This window comes from Marmota monax, unplaced genomic scaffold, assembly GCF_021218885.2.
Source record: "Marmota monax isolate L192 unplaced genomic scaffold, Marmota_monax_Labrador192_F-V1.1 WCK01_AAM20220418_F8-fsc00138, whole genome shotgun sequence".
Classification (NCBI taxonomy): domain Eukaryota; kingdom Metazoa; phylum Chordata; class Mammalia; order Rodentia; family Sciuridae; genus Marmota; species Marmota monax.
Genome location: NW_026692763.1, coordinates 2,897,763 through 2,922,184, shown reverse-complemented (window position 1 = coordinate 2,922,184; position 24,422 = coordinate 2,897,763). Strand labels below are relative to the sequence as shown.

The 24,422-nt window shown below is 37.7% G+C and overlaps 1 protein-coding gene and 1 non-coding gene across 2 annotated transcripts in view; one reads left to right on the top strand and one right to left on the bottom strand.

Moving 5' to 3' along the window:
- Vps53 (VPS53 subunit of GARP complex) overlaps positions 1 to 24,422 on the bottom strand; it is a 160,096-nt gene that overhangs the window by 106,389 nt on the left and 29,285 nt on the right. Inside the window, exons 5-7 of the mRNA XM_046446900.2 lie at positions 12,288 to 12,374; positions 8,312 to 8,427; positions 6,650 to 6,769 (exon numbers count right to left, since the gene is read on the bottom strand). Coding sequence (XP_046302856.1) covers positions 6,650 to 6,769; positions 8,312 to 8,427; positions 12,288 to 12,374 — 323 coding nt within the window. The remainder of the gene's footprint in view (positions 1 to 6,649; positions 6,770 to 8,311; positions 8,428 to 12,287; positions 12,375 to 24,422) is intronic.
- Positions 3,079 to 3,213, top strand: LOC124094344 (small nucleolar RNA SNORA42/SNORA80 family). Its single transcript, XR_006852200.1, has one exon. It is a non-coding gene; the product is annotated as a small nucleolar RNA SNORA42/SNORA80 family (small nucleolar RNA).

Here is a 24,422-nt window from a genome sequence, read left to right as displayed (position 1 = left end):
TATATTTTATATATATATATCAAATTAGATACAGGGTCTTGTGAGTTGCTAAGTGCCTTGATAAGTTGCTGAGGCTGGCTTTGAACTTTTGGTCCTCCTGCCTCAACCTCCCAAGCTCCTGGAATTATAGGTGTGTGTCACCACACCCAACTGTTTTTTTTTTTTTATTTAGTTGTGGTTGAACACAATACCTTTATTTTACTTATTTATTTTCATGTGGTGCTGAGGATTGAACCCAGTGACCAGTGCCTACACGTGCTAGGCAAATGTTCTACTGCTGAGCCACAACCCCAGCCCTGGGATTTTTTTTTTTTAACAGCAGCCTTCTAATGGGCATTAGGTGGTATCTCACTATTGTGAGATTTTATTGGATTTCTCTAATGATTACAGATTCTGAACTAATTATCTCATGTGCTTTTGGCCATTTGTATATCTTCTTTAGAGACATGTCTATTCTAGTCTTTTACTTATTTTTTAATCAGGCTGTTTTTGTGTTGTTGAGTTTTAAGAGTTTTGTATATATTCTAGAGCTCTGTCTGATAATAGGATTGGTAAATACTTTCTCCTGTTCTGTGGGTTGCTTTTTTCACTCTTTTGATAGTGCTTTAGATGGACACATTTTAAAATTTTTCATGAAATCCATTTTATTTACTTTTTCTTTTGCTGCCTATGTCTTTTGTGTCATTATCTAAGAAATCATTACCAAATCCAATATTGTGAAGATTTGCTCTATATTTTGTTCTGAGAATTTTATAATTTCATGTCTTACATTTAAGTCATAGATATATTTTGAATGAATTTTTATATATGGTGCCAGCTTATGATCCAACTTTAATCTCTGGTATGTTGATATCCAGCTTCCCCTGCACTATTGAAAACACTGCTTTTTCTTCAATGAATGGTCTTGACAACCTTATCGAATATCTATGCTGCTATACATGTTGGTTCTGTCATATTCCTGATATCAATGATGTGTCATATTCCTTCCATACAACCATCTGGCAGCTCACTCCTAAACACACCTTCTTCCAAGGTTCTTATCTTTTCCAGGCTATGCCATTCTCCTCATCTCTACCTCTTGTATATATAATCCATCAGACTTTATAAAACATAAATGAGACCATGTCCCTTTCTGCTTAAAAAAGTTTTTACTATAAAAAACACAAAATAAAGTCTTTAGAAAGACATATAAACTGTGACCATATCTACCTATGCAGCAGAAGTACCATGATATGATGTCCTCCCCCTCCCCTACCACTTCTTATCTTGGTGGTAAGATCCTCCTTTTAAGATTCATATTAAAATTGAACTCTTCTGTGAAACCCACCCTCACTCCCTGCTTCACTCTATCAATTCCTCTCCCAAGATCGTATATACTTTCTACAGCACATACTAGTTTTGTTGCATCTGTGCTATACTAGAATTTTCTATTAGTGTCTTTCTTCTTCTCCATACAAAAATGGTGAACTCTTTGAGGGTAGAGAGTTTGTATTTTTTATCTTGGTGCCTTTATTACCTCAGCACAGGACCTAGAATATACAAGGTAGATAGTAAAGGTCTGGAAGATAGATGAAGGAAAAAAATGAATGAATGGGGAAAAAGTATCAACTGTAGATCATCATGAGAGATGATGATCCTCACCACCTACTGAGCAAGACTGCCTTCTCCATCAGAGCTTCCTTCTCTCTTGCAGCTCATACAGTTCTGTTCATGGGCTTTCTTGGCTGCTTCACATTTCTAGTCTGATAAGGCAATCAGCCAGCTCTATGTGTGAAGGGGTTAGGAAGGATGAGGGAAAGGGTGGTGATTTCCCTAGTATTCTGCCAAGCTCTATTCCGACATTCCTTAGTAACTTCTTGGCATTTCCACTATGAGATGGCACACTGAGCACATGTTGTAACCTCCCTTTCCTGCCTCAAATCCTTAGAAATTTGAAAATATCTGAATAAAAATCCAGAACCAAGCAAGAGAAGAAGTGGTAAACTAGACACTCTGAAGACTTCCTGGTGGGACAAGATTAAAGACAAACATTAATGCCTAACAATGCTTCTTAAAAATGAAAGACAGGAAGGTGGTGGATACCAGGAGCAGCAGGGGATCCTGAGGCAAACTCCAGCAGGATACACTGGACTCTTGCAATAGAAACATTTAAGCCAGTGTCCACGTCTGCATCCTCATCCGGAATGCATAGTCAGGCACTGGGTGTGGGCCCTTGGGTCTGAGAACCTCAGCAGTAGCCAGAGTTGCTGATAACATCCAAGAACAGGGAGCCTCCAAGAGCAGAAGATCAGCCCCTGGCACAACCACCTGGCAGCTCCTGCACCTCACCTTACAAGAGCCATCTGTTGTACAACTGAACCGAGCAGCACACCCCACCTCTCCTCCACTATTAGGTGGCAGTAAAACAACATTCCTGATCAGACTAACAGAGAATGTCAAAAATAAAAAATGAGCTTTCAGCTAAGAATCACCACATATTTGAGAATTTTTTTTTTTTAATATTTATTTTTCAGTTTTCGGCAGACACAACATCTTTGTTTGTATGTGGTGCTGAGGATCGAACCCGGGCCGCACGCATGCCAGGCGAGCGCGCTACCGCTTGAGCCACATCCCCAGCCCCAGAATCACCACATATTTGAAGAATGCTAACACCAAGAAAGAGAGTTACCATGCAAATCAGGCAATTCAGACCTTTCAGTTACGTGTAATTTATATTCTCTGAGAGATTTAAGAGGCTATCATCCATGGGGGGAAAAAACAGCTAGATTTCCTAGAAATTAAAAAGCTTGATTATTAAATAAAAAAGTCAATAGCTTAGCCAAATAGCAGGATAGACAAAAGTAAAGAATAAATTAAAACAGAACACTGAATTGAGGAATTCTTTTAAAAAGCAGTCCCAAAGGGCAAAAAGATGGAAAAGTAGTATATATACACTATACTATACACACACACACACACACACACGTAAAAATAATATGGCAAATTTAGAAGTTCCAACATTCATGTAATAGGAATTCTACAAGGAGAGAATAGAGAAAACAAATCATAAAGACTACTCAAAGAAAAGAATAAAAGAGAACAATTTCTTAGAACTTAAGAAACTCCTGTTCTCCTGAGCCTCTCATAGTGTCCCATGCCGGAGCAAACTGTGGCCCTGAATCACTGTCTGGCCTCTGCCTGTAGGCTGCTGGCACTGAAGTGGGTTGCCCAGTAGGAGAAAAAAAATTAAAAAGAAACATATAAGTCTTTAGATTAAAGATATAAAAAGTACAGTGCAATACAAATAAAAAAGGACTGTATCCTAATAAAATTCACTAATCTTGGGCTGGGATTGTGGTTCAGCAATAGAGCACTTGCCTAGCACGTGGGGTTTGATCCTTAGCACCACATAAAAATAAATAAAATAAAGGTATTGTATCCAACTAAAACTAAAAAATAAATATTAAAAAAATTCCCCAATCCTCCTAGCCCTAAATCTGAAACGCAACCAAAGCAAAAGAAAAACCAACAAAAACAGATCATCTTATAAAGGCTTAAGAATCAGATTGACTTCACATTTTAGCAGGTAATGATAAATACCAAAAATACAATAGCTAAAAAACATAAACAACCCAAATGTCCATCAACAGGTGAATGGATAAACAAAATCTGGTATACAAATACAATGGAATATCAACTTTAAGAAGGAAGAGAATTAATGCATGCTAGAACTAGGATTAATCTTGAAAATGTCATGTTAAGTGAAATAAGCTGGACACAAAAGGACAAATCTTGTTTGAGTCCACTTATATAAGATAGCAAGAACAGGCAAATTCACAGAATCAGAGGAGAGAGAGGAAGAAATGGAAGTTAATATTTAATGGGTACACAGTCTGTTTGGAATGATGAAAAAGTTCTACAAATGCATAGTGACGATACTTAGATAATAATTTAAGTGTATTTAATGTCACTGCATTATACTCTCAAAAATAGTTAAAATGATAAATTTTGTGTTATATATATTTACCACAATTTTAAAAATTAAAAAAGTAAACTATCTAATTATCATAGAAGAAATTAAAAGAACAAAGATCTGCATCTAAAATATGTAATACACTCAAATGGTTTTATAGGCATGATCTACCTAGATATCATGGGACACTATCCACAATACATAATTAATTCCTATTAAGCAACCAAGTATGGTGGTGCAAAAGCCTTCAATCATAGCTATTTAGGAGGCTGAAGCAAGAGGATCACAAGTCCTAGGGCAACTTGGGGATCTTAGCAAGACCCTGTCTCAAAATAAAATATAATTAAAGAGAGTTGAGGATGTAGTTTAGTGGGTGGAGTGATTGCTTAGTATGTGTGAAGCCCTGGGTTCTCAATCCCCAGTATCATAAAAGAAAAAAAAAAAAAAAAAGGAAGAAGAATTTCTAAAAATTAAAACACACTTCACCAAGGAAATGTACATAACCAGTCATCAAAAGGAAAAAACATTAGCCTCACAGGTAACCCAGGAAATGAAAAGCAGCACAACTAGATACATTTTTCTTCAATCAGATTGATACAAATGAAAACTGATAGTATCAAATGTTGTTGAAAGTACAGGGAAGTGGGCAGTCATGTCCTTACAGGTGATACTATAAAAATACAAAGCTTTTTTTTGAGGCGGGGGAATAAGTAATAATTATCACAATTTTAAATGTATATAATCTTGTGACTCAATCTACTCTAAAGAAATACTTGAATATGTATGAAAGGAGGTATATTTTAAAAATTAGGAAAAATCTACTGAAATGAAAATGGTTAAATAATCTGTGGACTGTTATACTCTGGAATTCCATGCACAGAATGAGTTAGATCTATACATATTAATGTGGGGGCGGAACCTAAAATATGTTGCTAGGTTGAAAATGAAAAGCAGGTTTCAGAACAAAGTAAGTAGTATAAAGGCATCTACTTAAAACAAAACCACAAAATGCAAGTATAGATTCATGTAAATGAACAAATAAAAATCTGGAGGGCCAGGCAGAGGGCGTGTGCCTATAGTCCCAGCAATTTAGGATACTGAAGTAGGACGATCATTTGGGCCCAGGAAGTTGAGGCCAACCTGGACCACATAATGAGACTCTGTCAAAAAAAGAAAAAAAAATTTCCAGAGGGATAAGCATTAAATTCATAACAGTCACTCTCTATAGGAAGAGTAATGGGATTTGAAGTACAGTTAAAGGAAACTTAAATCTCATTTGTGTTTTTCACTTTTTTAAATGAAGGAGAATGTACACAAGAATTACTTATATAATTAAATATAAAGAAATTTAGGAAAAGAGAAGTCTGGCCACGAACAGTGATGCTCACCTATAATCCCAGCATCTCAGGAGGCTGAGGTAGGAGGATCGCAAGTTCAAGACCAGCTTCGTAACTGAGAGAGACTATATAAAAAATAAAAATAGCTGGGTATATAGCTCAACAGTAGAACACCCCTGGCTCAATCACCAGTACAAAAAAAAAAAAAAAAAGGAAAAGAAAGAAGAAGAAAAAAATCTGCTGCAGTCAGGCCTTACTAAGAAAGAGATTCGAACATGATGGTTGCTGCCCTTTCATTTCTTCTTTGCTGCAAGGAAGGTTAGAATTTGTCAGTCACCATTATCTCTTCCTTAGTGTTTTCTAATAGAAAAGGCAATGAATTAACCACATCTCACCCTCCTTTAGAAGCCTCATATTTCTTTGCTATAAGCATCTATCTTTCTTCTTATTGGATCTGCATTTGAGATTAAAAGGAAACAGTGGTAGGAAGGAAAGAATAAAGTTAGAGAGAAAGTCATAATTTTATCATATCTGAAGTTCTAGTGGCATATTTTCTAAAGATTGTCACAGTAAGGATGGGGATGTAGCTCAGGGATAGAGCATTTACCAGGCATGAGTGAGGCCCTGGGCTTGATCCCAAGCACACACACACACACAAATTGCCCAGCCATACATCCCAGCCTACATGCTCTTTTACCAATGTGACTTCGACAGTTCTCCAATTGAGCAGGTAAGGGAAGAGTTCTTTCCTCTTGAACCTTGAAAGTCTTGTGGCTATAGCAGAAGTGATGCTATGTGGCTGTCAAGGCCAAGTTCTCTTGGGATGCTCATTCTTGGAACCCAGCCATCTTACAATGAGGAAGGCCAAGCAGCCCACAGAGGAAAACAGGGATCCCAGTCCACACCTGAGTGAGCTCCCAGTGACAATGAGCATCAATGTATCAGCCATGAACTTGGTTCTTCCAATTCCCTCTCATGCTGCCTCAGCAGACACTGCATGGAGCACAGAGTTCTCACTGAGCCAGGCCAAGTTTCATGGACAAAATAATTGTTTCAAGACAACAAGTTTTGTGATTTTGTGATTATTTATGACAAGAAAATAACTGGGACAGTTTCCTTCACAAATGTGGACACTAAGAATTTTGCATATATACAACAGTAGCTATCTGACACAGGTAGCTCAGAAGACATTATAAGTGGCATTATAGGGGGATCCCAACATCATACAGATTTAGATTAGATAACAACTGAGGTTGCTTCATACAATAAGATTCAACCATGAGCATGTAGAGCTCAGCGCTTAAGCACTTCCTATGCCATCTTTTCTCAAATGATGACCTTTTCTTCAGTGACATTTTACCTTTCAGAAAGCTGCCGGATCTGTGGAATCCCCATATACTTGTGGAAGTGTTCCAGAACATTCATTACACCCTGAAGAAGATTAGCAACTTCTCCATACTGTCTGCGCCTGGTCATGGCTCTGCAAGGAAATTAGAAGTTGAAAGTTCTTTAAAAACAACACCAAAAAAACCCATTAAGGACATGAGATATAGACATAGACAAAATTGCTCTAGCTCTAAAATATACATCAACTCAATTTAATAAACATTTACCAAATGCTGGATGTGTATGGTGCTGTGTTCTGGGTGATTTTGAAAAATAAAAAATAAAAAAAGATGTGGCCCAAATCCTCAAGGTGACACCATTCAATAAGGGAGAAAGTCAAGTACACATGAAAATAATTGCTAGATTAAATAGAAATACAAGTCATGTGCTACAAATGGTACAAAAATGTGTGAGTAGATGGATTCTCACTGGGTGGTGGGAGGAGAATCTTGTCAACTTGAATCTGGATTTGCATTGGGCATTATGGGATTAGCAGGGTTTTAACAGAGATAGAGATGTTACTATCTGAGGATTGTAGCATATGGACAAACCACACTATCTTTCAGGATACACATCTATATACATTTACAGGTTAAATCTGTAGGTTTTAAGCCAATATAAGCAACTCTGTGTCAGAGATGTTCACTTTCCCTACTGTAAGGTTAATGAAGCTTAAATAAAAGATGCAGATAAAATCAACAGTTACACACAAGGAAGTACAACTATTAGATCTAAATTTTTCATCAGGGTTGTTCTTTTACACTAAGTGTATAATTTATTATTTTCCTTCAGAGGCATTTGAAAAGGCAGGCTCAAGTTCAAGCCAAGGTGTTATGTTGCTACCACTGGACACTTGAGGAAAGGAATATCGCAAACTGTTCTTCCAGTCCCGCTGACTTGTTCTCTGGCTGATCACTCCTTGCACGAGAAAAGACTAGGGATTCCTTGATGTCCAGGCTACACCCAGGAGTGCTCCAAAGGAGTCTGCTCTCTCTTCTTTCCTTCCAAGCATTCCTTTATTCCCATCATCCCAAGATTTTGGATACTGTATCAACATTTCTGTGAAGAGGCTCTTTCTCTGTCCTTTAAGAAATTACACTGAGGCTGGATCAGAGGAAATTCTCAGCCTGACACAGACTGTAGAGGTAAACTGAAATGCTAGAGAAGGAGGATTTGGATGGATCCTTTCCAGTAAATAACCAGCTCCTACTTTCAAACCTATTTTTAAGGTACTCTGTCTCATTCCCTCTATCAGCCAAACAGGAAGCTTCCGTCTTTGGAAAAAAAAAGTGGGAGGCTGAAGCAGGAAGATCACGAGTTTAAGACCAACCTGGGCAACACAATAACACCCAATCTTAAAAAGAAAAAAAAAAAAAAAAAACCAAGATGGGTTGATGATACATCAAAGATCTGTTTCCATAGGTGAAGGTGACAGACTGTGCAACTCAGTCCAATACCAGCAGGAAAACTTTCCAAAATAGAGGCTGCTGGGAGTGATTCTGGACCTGAATCACCCTGTCTGCCATAATGGTATAGCTCACGTGTGAATCCCATTCTTGGAATCATTCTCACGTACTTTCTGGATCCCCCTCAGATTGAATCTTGTGGGCCCCAAAGAGAAGTCTACATTGCTTACTCAAGGGAATCCACACCACCTGCCAACATGTGCAGGTGGTTTAGCGTCGTGATTGAGGTGGTCAGGTGGCGTTTGGCATGATCTAACTGCTTGATATCACGGGTGATTTCTTTGACCTAAATATTGAAAAACAACAGAAAAGAGAAATGTTAAGAAAGTTGTTAACACTTTTGTGAGCAACTCCTCAAGAAAATAATGCACATGAAGCAAGGAAAAAAACCTTCAGATAGCCCTGGAGAAATCACAAATATCCTCACAATTCAAAATCAAAATCATTTCTAATCTGCCCCTTTAAATTTAATTTGGCATTTCTTCAGACTTTATATAACAGGGTTACAAAACCCTCAATGGTGAAAAATAAGTTAATTTTATTTGTCACCCTCAACAAAATGACCCAAAGAGCTTATAGGGTGCAGGAGCCAAGTTCAGCACATCTCCTTTTTGTTTTTAGTTATAGATGGACACAATAACTTTATTTTTATTTTTATGTGGTGCTGAGGATCGAACCTAGGGTCTCACACATGTGAGGCAAGCATTCTACCGCTGAGCCACAATCCCAGCCCAGCACATCTCCTCTTGAATAAGGTCAAAATAGTGTGACTTCTGCATGAATCTACTGGGTTCAGCACAAAATGGAGAGTGAGGCAGCTAGTTTTACTGAGATGGTCTTTACTAATGGAATTAGGGTTTATTGGTTAGTCTGCAGCAAAAAAAAAAAGGCTTTCAAATCTCAAATTTAACTCCTGTAACATGAGCTTAACATGGAGCATTGTAAGAGAAGAGGGACTTTAGGGAGCAAGAAGGCAATCTGGGGAATAAAATTCTGAGAGTGCTGCTCCAGCAGGCCTGAGAGAAAGAGACTCTATCTGGGAAAACAGGTGTACTTCAGTCACTGGGAAAAGTGGATTCAACAGAGAAGGTGGAGAAGTCCTCCAATTTTACTGACACCTAAATGAACTCTTTGACTAAACCAAGGCCATGATAACTGAGAAACATTCTTTTTTTTTTAAATTTTTTTAGTTGTAGATGGTTTTAGCTTCAATCCTAACATCATTAGGGACTTTAACTGCTATGTTTAAAGTCATAGTCATTAGTGTCCCTTCTCATTCTCTGCACTATTCATCAACCATTAAATCCTGACTATTCTTCCTCTGCCTAATCTCAAGAATCTATCCCTTACTTTCTCACTGCACTCACCAGAGCTGGCCAGTTTCTGCATTCCCAGGATCTCCTTTACTCCCATTACATGTCCTGTGCTGCTTTAAACAAACTGAGCTACTTGCTTTTCCCTAAACACAAGCCTCATTGGTACAGCAAGGGGTGCTCAGGTCAAACTTACATGAGCCGATTCTGCAGAACTGATTACTCATGGTTAGTTTACCCTGTTTGTTGTCCATGGGCATCCAAACATGATATGCTAGATTTTAGAGTTAGGCAGGTCTAGGGCTAAATTCCAGCTCTACCACTTTTCAATTCTGTGTCACAGGCCAAGCTTCTTAGCCTTACCAAGTCTAGGTTTTCTAATCTATAAAATGATAATCGTCAAAATAATAATGATAATGAAACCTAGTCCATAAGATCATCAGGAGGGCTAAGTTAGATTGCATGTAAAAAAGAAGTGGCATTGGGTCCAGAAATAAGTCCACACATTACAAATCAATTGATTTTTGACAAAGATTCCAGGAAGACACAATGGGAAAAGACAATTTCTGCAATGGGATAACTGGTTATTCACACACAGAAGAATAAAATAAGACCTTGTGTCTTACACCATTCATAGAAACTAACTCAAAGTGAAATCAAGACTTAAATATAAGATCCAAACTGTAAAATAGATGGAGGAAAATAAGAGGAAATCCTCTATGATATCAGTGTGGTCAATTATTTTTTGGATATGGACCCAAAAGTACAGGCAACTAAAGTAAAAATAGATAAATGGGATAACTACTGAACAATAGTTTTTAGACCCTGATTCGGCAATGAAGGAGTGTGAATGAGAGAAAAGAAGTAAATGAAATGAGTCTCATTGCTCTGGATATGTGGGAAGTCAATTTGTGGACATAATATAGGGGAGGATAGCATAAGTGGAACCTGATTTTGTTTGTTTTGTTCACATGGTTAATATTGGGTTTTGAATGTCACACTGACCTTGCTTTTCTGGAATAAACCTCATTTGTTCTTGGGGAAAAAAAAGGAAGTGGCACCCCAGGTATAGTGGCACCTGCTTGTAATTCCAGTAGCTCAGGAGGCTGAGGCAGAAGGATCTCGAATTGAAAGCCAGCCTCAGCAAAAAGCGAGATGCTAAGCAACTCAACGGGACCCTGTCTCTAAATAAAATACAAAAAAGGGCAGGGGATGTGGCTCAGTGGTCTAGTGCCCCTTGGTTCAACCCCTAGTGCCAAAAAAAAGGAAGTGGCACCATGCTTGGCACATTAAAAGAACTCAACAAATACCAGTTCTCTCCTCATTCCTTCCTCCTCTTCCCCTTAGCAAAGCACTGTCCAGGGAAGCAAATAAGACATCTAATAATGCCAGACGCAGCTTACTTGAATGACAGGTCATTGCATGCCCCATCTGGAAGAGGAAGCATAGTCCAGAATAGCAAATTAGAAACAGAAGATGACTTATGAGCAAAAAATGAGTACAATAAACTCTAGCAAAAGTTGCATTTGACGTGTCACCTAATAATCACACTTCAACAGCCCCTGGTAGGCGTAGTTCACTCTTTGGAAAGGACCATAAATCCAAATCCCTAGTACTCTATTCAGTTCTCTTCATATATTTAATTCTCACAATAACCCTGTTGACATAGATGCTGTCATTCTTATTTTATAGTTGAAGAAACTGAAATCCAGATGCATCATATTACTTAAAATTTCAATCCAGGAGATTGCATCTCAGTGTCTCCATGGAATAACAGTGGTGACTGCTGATCTTTGGTCAGCAGAGTGGCCATCTGAGTACATCCCAAGAAACCACAAATTTGAGGAACAAGAACTTAATTAATTTCTAAGGAGTCAATTGTTTTGGACCCTTTTTATTTTTAAACTGTTAAAACATCTGGATGCCTTTTGTGGATAAAAGTAGTGCCTCTCTTTTTTTTCATTGGTAGGGTTTTTTAAAATTGTATATAAGTTGATTTTTTTGGTAAATTCATTTTTAATGCTTGAATATTGAAAGAACATACATTACTAATTCTGTATATTTAAGAATCTTTTAGAAAATACTTTCCGATTTATATCTCAATATATGCTCTCTTCATTTGTCCAATATTTAAAATATGTAGTCTCTATTATTGCTATTTCCTAATAGCTTTTAGATTCCAATATGTATTAGAATTTTGGCTCTCAAAGTTGCAAGTAAAACTGAACAATTTCTTATTAAAATTATTGGGTTTTTATGTGTAATGTTAACACTTTAAGTAAAATTAGATGTGAAAATAGCAAAGGAATATATATGACTCAACTATTTTCTGTCTATCAAAGTTTCTAAACATGATACTCTGTTTGCCATAATAAAAAAAGTTCATTCTGGAAAAAAAAAAAAAAAAAAAGAACTTAATTAAAACTATATGTATGTAAACTGAGCAGGGTGCACCCCATCTCCCAGATCCAGGACCAGTTTTAGTGTGCTACCAAGTTACATATCATCATGTATCTTGATTGAGAAATACGTGATAAACAAATGCTAGAGAAAAAGCATCCAAAATGACTAGGAAACTATTTTGGGGAAAAGAAGAAAACTTTTCCTATTTAAATATGGGAATGAAAATGTAGTGCAGGAGGGACGGTGAGTCACCATTGTCTAGCAGCTCCCCTTGAGTCAGTCCGTAATGCACTCACAGGGACTTGCCTGAGAGATGTGGATGACTGTGGCTGGCAGGAAGTGGGGGAAAAAGTTCATTAATTACCATGACTGAGAGAGAAACTAACTTCCTCTGCGGATGCAAAAAAGCTAGGAGGAAACCTAAACTCACCATTTGTTCTGATTTTTCTGCTTTGTCTTTGATATCTTTGATTTTGCCGAAGAGTTGTTGAATAGCTTTCTGGGCCTCTTCAAGTGCCTAGATGAGAGAAATAAATGAAAAACAAGAAGCAATGCAAGACAGCACCAATCACTACATCATAATCAATTCCAGCCTCAAAAGAAAATTACCATAAAGCTATCTTGATTCACTGTACACATGCTGACAATTTTACTGTACCAAAATAGTAGTGAAATAAGAGTCTAAAATTTAGATATAGGCAAATGCTTGGGACTCTTACCAATCTTCATCATAAAGTTTTAATTTAAAAACTAAGCCATTTTGCTCTATTTTGGTGATTACATGCTATTGATGACAACAAATAAACAGGACATGCACATCTGTGTGTGTGTGTGTGTGTATGCGTGCGCGTACACGCACAATAACCTTCAAAACCTGTAAAGAGATACAGGTGGCTCTAAGTTAGGGATAGGGAGAGCTCTGGATTTGGAAAGTTCCAGGAGACTGTGTCTTTAAAAAAAAAAAATCAGAACTGTGTATGGGGGTTCCAGTATTGTAGCAAAACTTGAAGACAACTATAGTGTTGCACTTAAAATACCAATGAAATGAAATTAGAAAGGTACACTTGAATGGTGAACCAAATGTGTCTATGGAAATAAAAACCTATAAATATGGATGCTACACATTAAAACTAAGACAACCCGTAGTATCTTTTGTGAGTAAGGACAGCAACAGGAGGGAGTTGGGAGGATGTTAGTGCTACATACTTGTAGAACACATGCACTGCACTGTCCCTTTACTGAGGGTGACCTACAGCTGAAACACTGCTCTAAGTTCCTTGGCAGCTGGAGTGCCAGCCACACCAGGCAGCATTTCATTCACTTCTTCGCTCATTCAACAAGAATATACTGAATATGTCCCATATGCCAAGGAATGGAAGAGAAGACAAGAAAGCCAGGGATTGAGCCCTTAGGCACTAACACTGGGAAGTCATGAAGAAAAGAACAAAAGAAAAGAACAAAAATGCAAGAGGAAAATCGTGAGCAACATGAGAGAAAACCAAGGACAATGATGTCACAGAAGCCAAACAAAAGTATTTAAAGGAGGAAAGGAGTGATTGTATCTTATGTTGTAGAAAATTCATGTAAGATTAAGATAGAAAACTGCAACTGAACTCAACAAGGAAGTTGCGTGCTGATGACCTTGACAAGAGCAGTTTCAGTGCAGTGCAGGAGGATGGAAGCGGAGAGTGCCATGATGGAGAGAAACAGTGATACAGAGCAGGGACAAGCAAATGATGACCTGTAGGCCAAATTCAGTCTGCTATTTGCTTTTGTAAATAATGTTTTTTGGGGGGAAATGGCTCATTCAGGTATTATCTATGATTACTTTTCACCCTAGTGAGGATGGTCACCACAGAGACCATACGGTCCACAAAAACTGAAACATTTACTGTATGGTCTTTAACAGAAAAAGTTTGCATTATGCCTACTATAAACTACTTTTCCAACAAGTTTTTGCTATGAGAAGACAAGAAAATAGGGTAATAGATGAGTAAAAGAATTTTTTTTTAACTGGGTACTGAACTCAGGGACTTGCTCAGGCAAGACAAGTATTCTACCACTGAGCTATATCCCAGTGCTAAAGGGAGTAATTTTTAAAGATAAGAGATGCCTATAAATGTCTGTTATATAAATCAGTATAAGAGAAACTCATTGCAGGAGGTACAATGGAATAATTTTAGAAGGACTTTTTAATAATGTTCTTGCATTGTCTAAAGTGTAAGGATTAGCTGTCTAACAAGAGTTATATAATCCTTTGAGTATACACCAAGGACATGAATAGCTTTCTAATGTGTCCTATAATTAAAGCACTCATCCATCCTAGTTTAGCCAGGACAGTCACAGTAGATGACTACTGACTCAGTATAATTACTAACAACTCCCTCTCACTGTCAAAAGTGATGCTGTTAATAAGCTATATGGTCACCTTGCCTACAGCATCAGCCAAAGCTATAGCATAGCTGGAATTCCACAAATTTTTGCCAACTGATTTAAAATACCACCAGGGACAGTGTTGCATGCCTGTAATTCCAGCTACTCAGGAGGCTGAGGCAGGAAGATTGCTAGTTGGAGGACAGCCTCGTCAATTTAGTGAGAACTTCTTTCAGAATACATTTTAAAAAGAACTGGTGGTGTAGTTCAGTAGTAGAGTGCTTGCCTAGCAAGACCCTAGGTTCAATCTTCAGAACTGAAAAGAGAAAAAAATGAGCCAATCATACAAGTGGCAATGCTGAGATTATTGCTCTGTATGAAGAGCGCTGACACCCATCACTCCCCCTAATTTCCGGGATCAATTACAAGCATTAGTTCAAAATCACAGCATCACACTTGCTACTGATATAATCTATTTGGCTAACATGGAGTCTAATGCCCTAGATGCTCCAAGGGGGTCAGTAAATTCTAAACCCACTGAACACTTCTAAAAACTGTTGGGTTATATGAAAAAGTACATTGGAGACCTTGCAGGCAAATGACCACTAGAAAAGACTGACCTTCTTGGGCATGGCTTGCATAAAATTCTGTGATATTGCAGGTCATGTCATGTTATAGTGACGTGCTGACATAGCCAAACACCCCGAACACATGACATTCAGCCAGGAAGGCAGAAAGGGCTAAGGTCTATACTTAGATTTCTAAGTCTAAACAAGGACACACCATCCTTCCTAAGGGAAAGAGTTCTATCTCTGTTCCCCCCTTATTCTCAATCTGGCATCCTACCAGAACTGTCTCCACTGAAAGTAGCACTTTTTTCCTCCAGCAAACAAATAAGACTCACACAATCTTACATTTCATAGTCTTTAAGAAAGATAAACAGTCTGCCAGATTACAGATTTTTTTTTTCAGGCTGGAATACTTTTGCTTTTTATAACAATGTACTAAAGTTGGTGAAATTTAATATAATTCATTTTCCAGAGTCAAAAAGTTCCTTGAAGCATTCATTCTATCAAGAAAGTCCATTCTCATAGACACCCTAATTTTGATATCTAACCTCTAATAATCAATAACACAGAGAAGAACATTTTGTAATTGGAAGAATCACAAGAACTATAAAAGGATTTTATTTTTAAAAAATACTAAAATACTTTTACTACCTGGGTAATCAGAAAATGTGCTGAAAGATTGATTCTGGCATTGTCCCTAGACACTCTTTAAAATAAAATGTAGCTACTTTCCATTCCAAACTAGATGTGGACTAAAAACAGAACTAATTGCCCCAAAATATCTGCTTTCAATCTACTCTGAATTTCTCCCTCTACGTGGACTTTCTGAATCATGCACCGATGTGTGGCTGCAGCCTGCATCTGAGGGTGTTATTAGGCAGCACTTTCTATGGTGGCCCTCTTTAACTCAAAGTCTATATTCAGGATATGAAAAGCAACCCACTGAGCTAGCTTCCAAGTCTCAGCAAAACCAATTACAATACCTATTTTTTCTGTGCATCATTCAGTGTATCCCTTACTCTTAATTTTCCTTGCCTTCTGAAGGAGCCTCTGAACAGGCTCCCAAGCCACACTAGATCATATTCAAAGAAGATAAGCAGTATGGGATCTGGCCCAGGCTCTACTGCTTTCTTCTCCCCTCCATACTCTTATTTTCTGAAGACCTGTTGTTAGCCTCCTGTGTAGATAAAGGGGCTCTGAACCAATGGAAATGCTTTAAGAAATCAACATTGCCTCTAGTCTTAAAATGCATCTAATTTTGAAGTTTGCTCTATCAGAGAATTATATTGCCTTATTCTGTGCCTTTATATTGCTTTATTCAGGCAGTCTTTCAGAGATTTTAAACTGAGATCCTATTTGTTTTCACTGCAGGAAGGAGAAAAGGTTGTTCATTTTCAGAAGAACTGGTATGGCTTTAGACTGTTCTTTGAAAAAAAAAAAACAGATGCTAAATCCAAGGTACTAGGAAGAAACTTACAAATTTTTCATCACTCTGTTATCATTTCTATTTTCCACCTTCCCATCTACCTGCTAGTTCTTTTCTTTTCTATTTATTGCATGGAAAACAATGCACTGTATTAGTTAAAGCAAGAGTTTTTTAGCATTGGGATTTGATGCTTGGCCTTGCCATTGAATAGTATGATCTCTGTTAAACCACTAACCTTCTAGAGGGACAGTTTCATAATTTCTAGAACAGAAAATAACATCACCTATATCAAAAACATTCTGTTTAGGAAGGAACACAGGGCTAGGGAGTGAACACCTTTGGAATTGTTGGCCCAGTATTCTTTCTCCCCCAGCCAATCTTTTCTCAATGTTTCCTTTAGAGTCCACTGCCCAAACGACAGAGAAGGCTCAAGCTGGGCCAATCAGAGTTTTCCTGTGATATTTACAGACCTGGATTGGGAAAGAGGGTTCATCTATCTGGTAGTAGAAGAGGGTTCATCTATCTGAGTTAGATAGCAATGAGGTTCCCCAGGAACAGGAGGAAGCTGGTCTCCAGCTTATGCAGCCCATAAAGAGATATAGACTTAGCTGATATGAAGTAGTGCTTCATTCCTGGGCTGCAGCTGCATAACAAGTTCAGTTGAGACACTCCTCTTCCCACAGCTAGATTGTTCAACTTCCTTCAAATCAAGACACAATAGTATCTTTCCAAATAATCCCTTTTTGCTTAGGATATTTATTTATTTACAGTATAAAATCTGGAGATTTAACCCAAATAGCCGAGCAACAAATTGACCACACAGAAACTTATGCTAGACAGCAGATAAAAAAACCCAAGCCAGCCAATTATGCTGGACTTTAGTGACTAAGACTACATTTACCTTTATGGATAATTGTTGGAAAGATTATTAAAATAAATTTTTCCAAGGGTATTTGTATTACTGACAGACCTAATTAACTCCTTAAATATGAGAGTGAAGAGAAAAAATGATAAATATCCTGTAGCCTATAAAAATACAACTTATTGCCTCATTAATTATTGCCAGCTAATATGTCAGAACTATAATATACTGAAGTTAATATTCAGGCTTTGAAACAGGTATATGTCTATTAACCAGACCTAGACAAACTGCTGGTCTCATAATCCCTAAAGTGACTACTTTAAATATTATTCCTTGCTTATTCAATTTCGGCCTTTGTGGCTATGTCTAATGTTTGACTTAAATTACATCCAACTTCCTTCATGGTCAGATAAGTGCTGATGGAAGGATGAGAACTAAGTAATGATGTTCTAAAAGACAATGTAATGAATAATGTGAGTGAGCCCTTTGCTCTATGGTTTACAAAGAGGCCTAAATGCCATGGCAATGAAAATGTCTGTTACTATGGCCAAAACAATGCGTCCCAATAAAATTGGGAAAAGATTAAAAATCTTCTAATGAGTGTTTGGCAAGGTAATAATAATCCAGATTATTGTGTTGACTGTTATGAAGATAATATGTTTTCTACTAATTCTTTTTGTGTTTCGATAGCAGATTGTGATGACCTTGGACCAAGAGCCAAGTGACTGAAAAAAAATTTCCCAGTTACATCCTTTTTTTTTTTTTTTAATATTAAGAAAGGGGGAATATGTGGGAGGCCAACCTTACGGGTGACTGAGTTACACTCCCCAGCTGGGTGCTGAGGCGCTCAGTCACAGAAATGGGTGTGTCTTGCTACAGCCCCATGGGTGAAGCTATGCTCACCTGTTCCTTTGTAATATAACCCCTTGCCCTGTTTAGGATAGAATCTTCCATGGAAGTGCCTTGTGTGTGTCCCCTCCTCTTACTGTGCCCTTGGGTGTGGCCTACCCAGGTGTCAGTCAACCTGCTGACAGTGGACATCATGAAGATAGACTCAGCCCCCTGAAACCTGACCGCTTGCCTCATTTGAATAGCTTCTTCTCAATAAAAGGGGTCAGCGCGTGCTCTCTCTCTCTCTCTCTTTCTGTGGACCCTTAAGGTCAGAGGAGCCGTCACAGCAACCCCAAAGAAAAAGGTATTTGTGTCTCTTGTGTGGTTATTTCGTGAAGCCCAGTTAGCCCAGTTTAACTAGAGTAAACCCTGAGCCTTTTAGTCGCGAGAACAGAAACCCGACACTGAGCCAAATCCCCAGCCCTTTTTTGTTTTTTATTTATTTGGAGACAGGGTCCCACTAAGTTGCTTAGGGCCTCACTGAATTGCTAAGGCTGTCCTTGAACTTGTGATCCTCCTATCTCAGCCTCCCATGCTGCTAGGATTATAGGCATGTGCCACTGCACCAACTGCTTAAGACATCTAAATTGCGATTTTGCCCTTGCAACCAAGAGAATCTTGACAAAATAAAGCACAATCAATGCTCACAGGAGGGACTGCTAAATGGCAATGATTAATATCATTACCAGATCTCTTACGCAGAATGTAATATTTCACATTAGACCATAGCTCTAAAATTCAGAGGTTGTTGATTCAACTTTTTATAAATGAGCTTCATAAATAAGCTGGTAAAGTTCACTATCTGCAGGCATGTTTGGAAGAATGGCATCCTCAAATCACACTGAAAATCAAAGATGCTCCAGAAAAAGTTTAAATCTTTTGCTCATTCCCACAATAGAAAGTGAATGCCTACTAAATGTACTTGTGTTAGATACTGAAGAAAAAGATTGCTACATAGGGGAACTGTCTTTAAAGAACTTATAAGGAAACGTGTAAGAAATATAAGTAACTGTAAGATGAAAATGATACAAAGAGGTATGAATTAAGAATCATTCAGCATCCTTTGGTAAACCCAGAAAATCGTCAAGAGAGCAGAAACACTGATGAGGGCTACTACATCTGATGAGCCCTAATCAGAGGCCCTGATGGTATCTACTAACGGTAGACACCTAGGGCTAAGTAGCCTATCTTTATGAAAAGTCCCTTCTGATGCTGCTGGCCACCCTGGCACCACTGTGAGCTGCTGCTATGGAAACAGGGCACCTGTAGCTGGAGCAGCAACAGTATCAATGCAGCCCGTTCCCACAATGATGCCAAACAGTAGTAGAGGCTACAGGAGTCTCACAGCCATGGATGGCAGCACATGTATAACACCATGCTTCCTTGCATCCAGGAACACACCAAGCACCTTCTGGGTCTGGCAGCCTTGGTCAGATGCCAAATAGGTGCCTATCAGAGAAGAATCACTGGTGTTAACACTAACTCTTTCATAGCCCATTCAGAAATCTTGGGTATAAAGGTGCTTTATTTAAAGCACAGATTTCTTTCCAAGTTTGTGAACCAAAAGAATGTAAGGAGCAAAGGGAGTAATTCTCACCTTATTTATTAAAATGCTCTGTTCCACATAAGTTACTTTTATTTATGATTTCTGTAAACCACATCCACTGAAAGTGTGAATCAAAAAGCTCATTTTTTATTGTTTTTAGGAGACAAGCCAGAAGTTAAAATCACAAGATGAGGCAGAGACACATATTCAGCCTTGCCCAAACAAGACTAAACATTTACATTTTAAAGTTCTGCTTATATCTGTTATCACCCATAGCTAAAACATGCTCACCCTGAAATAGCTGGGAGTGGTGGAGGCATTCCTGCACAGCTCCCTTAATGAAATGTAACCCTGGAGGAGGAGTGCGTTTAAAGCAGCAGTTCCACATGGCAAAAGAGGAGGAAATATTTAAGCAAAGGCTCAGCTGCTTTTGCTGAATAAAAGGCACGGAAATCCAATACGGGGAAATGGGGCACATTTAAAGGAACAACTTGTCCAAGTTTAACAAAGGACTACTTCCCACAAATAGCTAAGCCTCCCAACTGCCAAGTTTGAGGTTACTTACTTCATACTAATTCCTCATATCTTACTATTACTTCTAATTTTAGTCACTTACTCTAATCTATATTACGGGTCTTCATTCAGGAGAAAACACTCTTTTGTGGTGATATCTAAATGTTCCTCAGTTAACTTTTAGAGATACCTTCTGTACCAATGTCCTGTTGGCCATGGGATCCCCTCGGAGCTTTCTCAGAAGAATCTGATCTTTTCCTATTTCACTTATTCTCTTCAGGATCTCAATCATTCCTGGATTTGCAGCACCACAAGTATGCAGTGGACACAGCTCTCTTTTCACCCTTGGCTGCTTCTCTCAGTCTGGTTTCTTCATTATGCTGAGAGAGACCAGCTAGTGAGCAAGGCCAGGGTCACTGCCATTGTTTGGATTCCCCTGTGAACCAGTTAATTTTTCAGGCTCTGCAGTGAGAAAAAGTGGCTCTCAAACCTATTTATAAACATTTGTCACTGTCTGAAAAGAGATTTTGGTGTAGACAAGTTTGTGGCATGCTGGGAGAATCAGAAAACCTGTGAATTGTGATTGATTCACTAAGTGTGACTTTGGGAAAGTCACAGAACATATTATCTGAGCCTATTCCTTCATCTACAACACAGGGAGAATGCCGTCTACATGGCCTGATTCACGTATCCACAGGATCAAGTCATGATATATGTAACAATATTAGGGAGAATGCAAGGTAAACATTTATACATTAATATAAATGTAGTATAATAAAACATTAGTATTTTAGTCTGGACAAATAACTCAAAATGTATGTTCTGCAAAAACAACTCAGAATGTATCTTTGCTTACAGTGAATTAATCACAAAAAAAACATATTAGCCTTAGCTATGTGCAGTGGCACATGCCTGTAACCCCAGAGACTTGGGAAGCTGAAGCAGGAGGATCACAACTTTGAGGAACAGCCTCAGCAACTTAATGAGACCTTGTCTCAAAATTTAAAAGGCTAAGGGTGTGGGGCTGGGATTGTGGCTCAGCAGTAGAGCGCTCGCCTAGCACAGGCGGGACCGGGTTCGATCCTCAGCACCACATAAAAATAAAGGCATTGTGTTTTATCCACCTACACCTAAAAAAATAAATATTAAAAAAAAAAAAAAGGCTAGGGGTGTAGCTCAGTGGCAGAACATCCCTGGATTCAATTCTCAGTGTGGCAAGATGACTACTACAACAAGAGACATGTTAACCTTAAAACAATACATTCTTAGTTCTAAAGATCTGGGAAACTCCAAGGCTAACAAGTGGTACTGGAACCTGTGCACAAGATACTGATTTAATTACCAGAATCTCCTAATCTCTAAGTATGCAATGAAATAAAGAAAAAGTATGTATTTCTTAACAGAAGCAGAATTTGGCCTAATTATAATGATGTTATAACAGGAATAATTGTAAACTATCCTTTCATGTGACTGGGAACAAAGTTCAAGTATAATAAGGAGACAAGGGTGAGTAATTAGGTCTGATTTGGATTAAACACTACTCAATTCACCTCTTCTTCCACTTTATAAAAGACAATACTGGGTCATCAAATTTGTCAGTAGAAACATCTGCAGAAGAAATGTCTCCCTTCTAATCGTGAGCTATTATGAAAGTGACACTAATATATTTTGCCTAACATCCATGTTCTAGATATTATGATATCTAGTGATGAACTCAGCATCTTTTCACAGTCAACAATACAATAGGGAAATATAAATTAGAATCCTGGCCTGTTATCCAATACTTTATGGAAGATGATAAGTTTCTTGTGCACTTTAAAACTTTAATCTAGATGACTACAAAACACCAAACCAAAACAGTCTAAAAAAGCATTATCCCTGGTTTTGCAAAATTAATCTCCTTCCAGAGGAGACCTGGGAGTCCAATTAGAGCAAAGGAAATTTTATAGCTTTATTACAGACTTCTGAAAATAGGGAGTTATTAATGGAAATGCTGACAGAACAACCACAGTACTGAATTCATGCTGTTTAAAATACTATATTTCCATGGATTTAAAAGAGGGAAGAGGAAAAGGGAGGCCAACCTCTTACATGAAGACAGAGTTTCAAATTCCCATCCACTGTTCTCACATATCTGAATGACTTCTTGTGTCAAGGACTTGAAATCCAGGAAAGCTTTGCCCTGTCAGCAGAAATACTGCAATTTTTCTAATGCACAACCTCCAACTGAGGATGGAATTTTCCTTACAAAAATCTCTACCAGCAATCAAAAGCAAGAGTGACCTGGGTAATAGCCAGAGCAGTTACAGTAGTGATGAATGGCATTTTCCTCTTCAGATGCTGAGACTCCAGTTAAAACTTGTGACTGCCATTAACATGGAAACAAGGAGATGGCAAAAATTATGCTTGACCCTCCTTTCCTGGCTCCTAACAAGTGCCAATTTATATGGAGATGGCTCAGAAGAATAATAAACTTCAGTGTTCCTTCTTGGCACACTGTTTTCCTAAAGCTATTTTCAATAATCCTGTTACAGACAATTGGGACTTACGTTTCTAAGGACAGGAAGGAAATAGTCTAACTGTTGGAATTGTCAACTAAATAAAAGAAAAATTCAAAGTAGCTTTATTTGGTGCGGGGAGAGTATCTTTGTTAATAGGCATGGAACACTAAAATTAAAGATTCTCTAGCTTATCTGAAATACATAGTCTGCACAGATTAAATGAATCTGAAACACACAGTCCACACAGATTAAATGAAGATAAAATAGGAAGCAGGCTTATGTTAAGGTATTCTATGTTTACTGAAAAAGATAAACTTATTAAAGTTTAAAACAATATGGAAACAATATTTCCAAAGAAAATAAATTTTTTTTTTAAATTTGTTTCTTTCATTTTTCTTTTCTTGTTGTTGTTGTTGTTTGGTACCAGGGATTGAACCCAGGGGCACTTTACCAATGAGCCACATCCCCAGACCCCTTTTTAGAAATATTTTATTTTGGGCTGGGGTTGTGGCTCAGCAGTACAGCGCTCGCCTAGCATGTGTGAGGCCCTGGGTTTGATCCTCAGCACCCCATAAAAATAAATAAACAATATAAAGATATTGTATCCAACTACAACTAAAAAATAAATATTAAAAAAATCTAACATTAAAATAATTTATTTTTTTAAAATTTTATTTTAGGGACAGGGTCTTGTTAAGTTGCTTAGGGCCTTGATAAGTTGCTGAGGCTGGCTTTGAACTCCCAATCCTTCTGAGCTGCAGGGATTACAGGCCTGAGCCATAGGAGATTAAACATTAAAATGACTAAAAATTATCACATTGTAACCAATGTTGTTCACAATAGCCAAAAGGTATATCAAGGCTCACAACAATTACATGTCTAAACATTCAGTGAAAAGAACTAAAAGCAGGGACTCAAATACATTTGTAACCAATGTTGTTCACAATAGCCAAAAGGTGCAAACAACCCACAAGTCCTAGATGGATGGAAAAATGAAATGCAGTAAACCCAAACAACGTAATATTCTGCAGTCATAAAAAGGAACAATGTTCCAAAACATGCTACAACATGGATGGACCTTGAGGACATAACAAGGGAAGGATGCTAGAAACAAAAGGTCAAATATTGTTGGACACCATTTATACAAAATATCTAGAAAAACAGGCCAATTCATAGGGATAAAAGGTAAATTAGAGGTTACAGGAAGCTGGGAGAGCTGTTGCTTAATGGTTACAGAGTTTCTGTCTGGAATGATAAAAATTTCAGAAACAGAAGCAGTGACAATTGTCCAATATTGTGAATGTAATTAATGCCACTGTATATAAAGATGGTTGAAATGGTAAATTTTATTGTACATATATTTTATGCAATTTTTAAAAAATTAATAATGTATAACAAGACATTGAATAGTATACTTAGATTCAGATTAAGCTGTGAGTTATATCTCAATAAAGCAATTAAAAATGTGTTACCAATTTTATGCATAAAGGCAAAAAATGCCATATTTAATAAACAAATAAGCAAAAAAAATGCCATATTTAGTAAACAAAATTGGGTAAAAAGTTCTTAGGTGAAATAAAAACTATATAGCCAGAGTCTTCAGAGATAAGCATACCTTATGTTATTTGAAAATAAGAACACAAAAGGTACGCTTAAGTATTAAAAGAAACTCAAAGAATACAGGGAAGAAAGAAGTATTAAGGATAAAAGTATAAAATAATGAACAGGAAGAGGAAAAGAGTAGAGTTGATAAATAAATAAATCTAGGTACAAGTCTCTTGAAAAGGCCTAAAGAAATTCTGGCTAGTTTAATCTAAGGGGTGAGGAGGAAATACATTATGGATGCAAAGAAAATAAAAGCAGATATTTAGAAAGGATGACTAA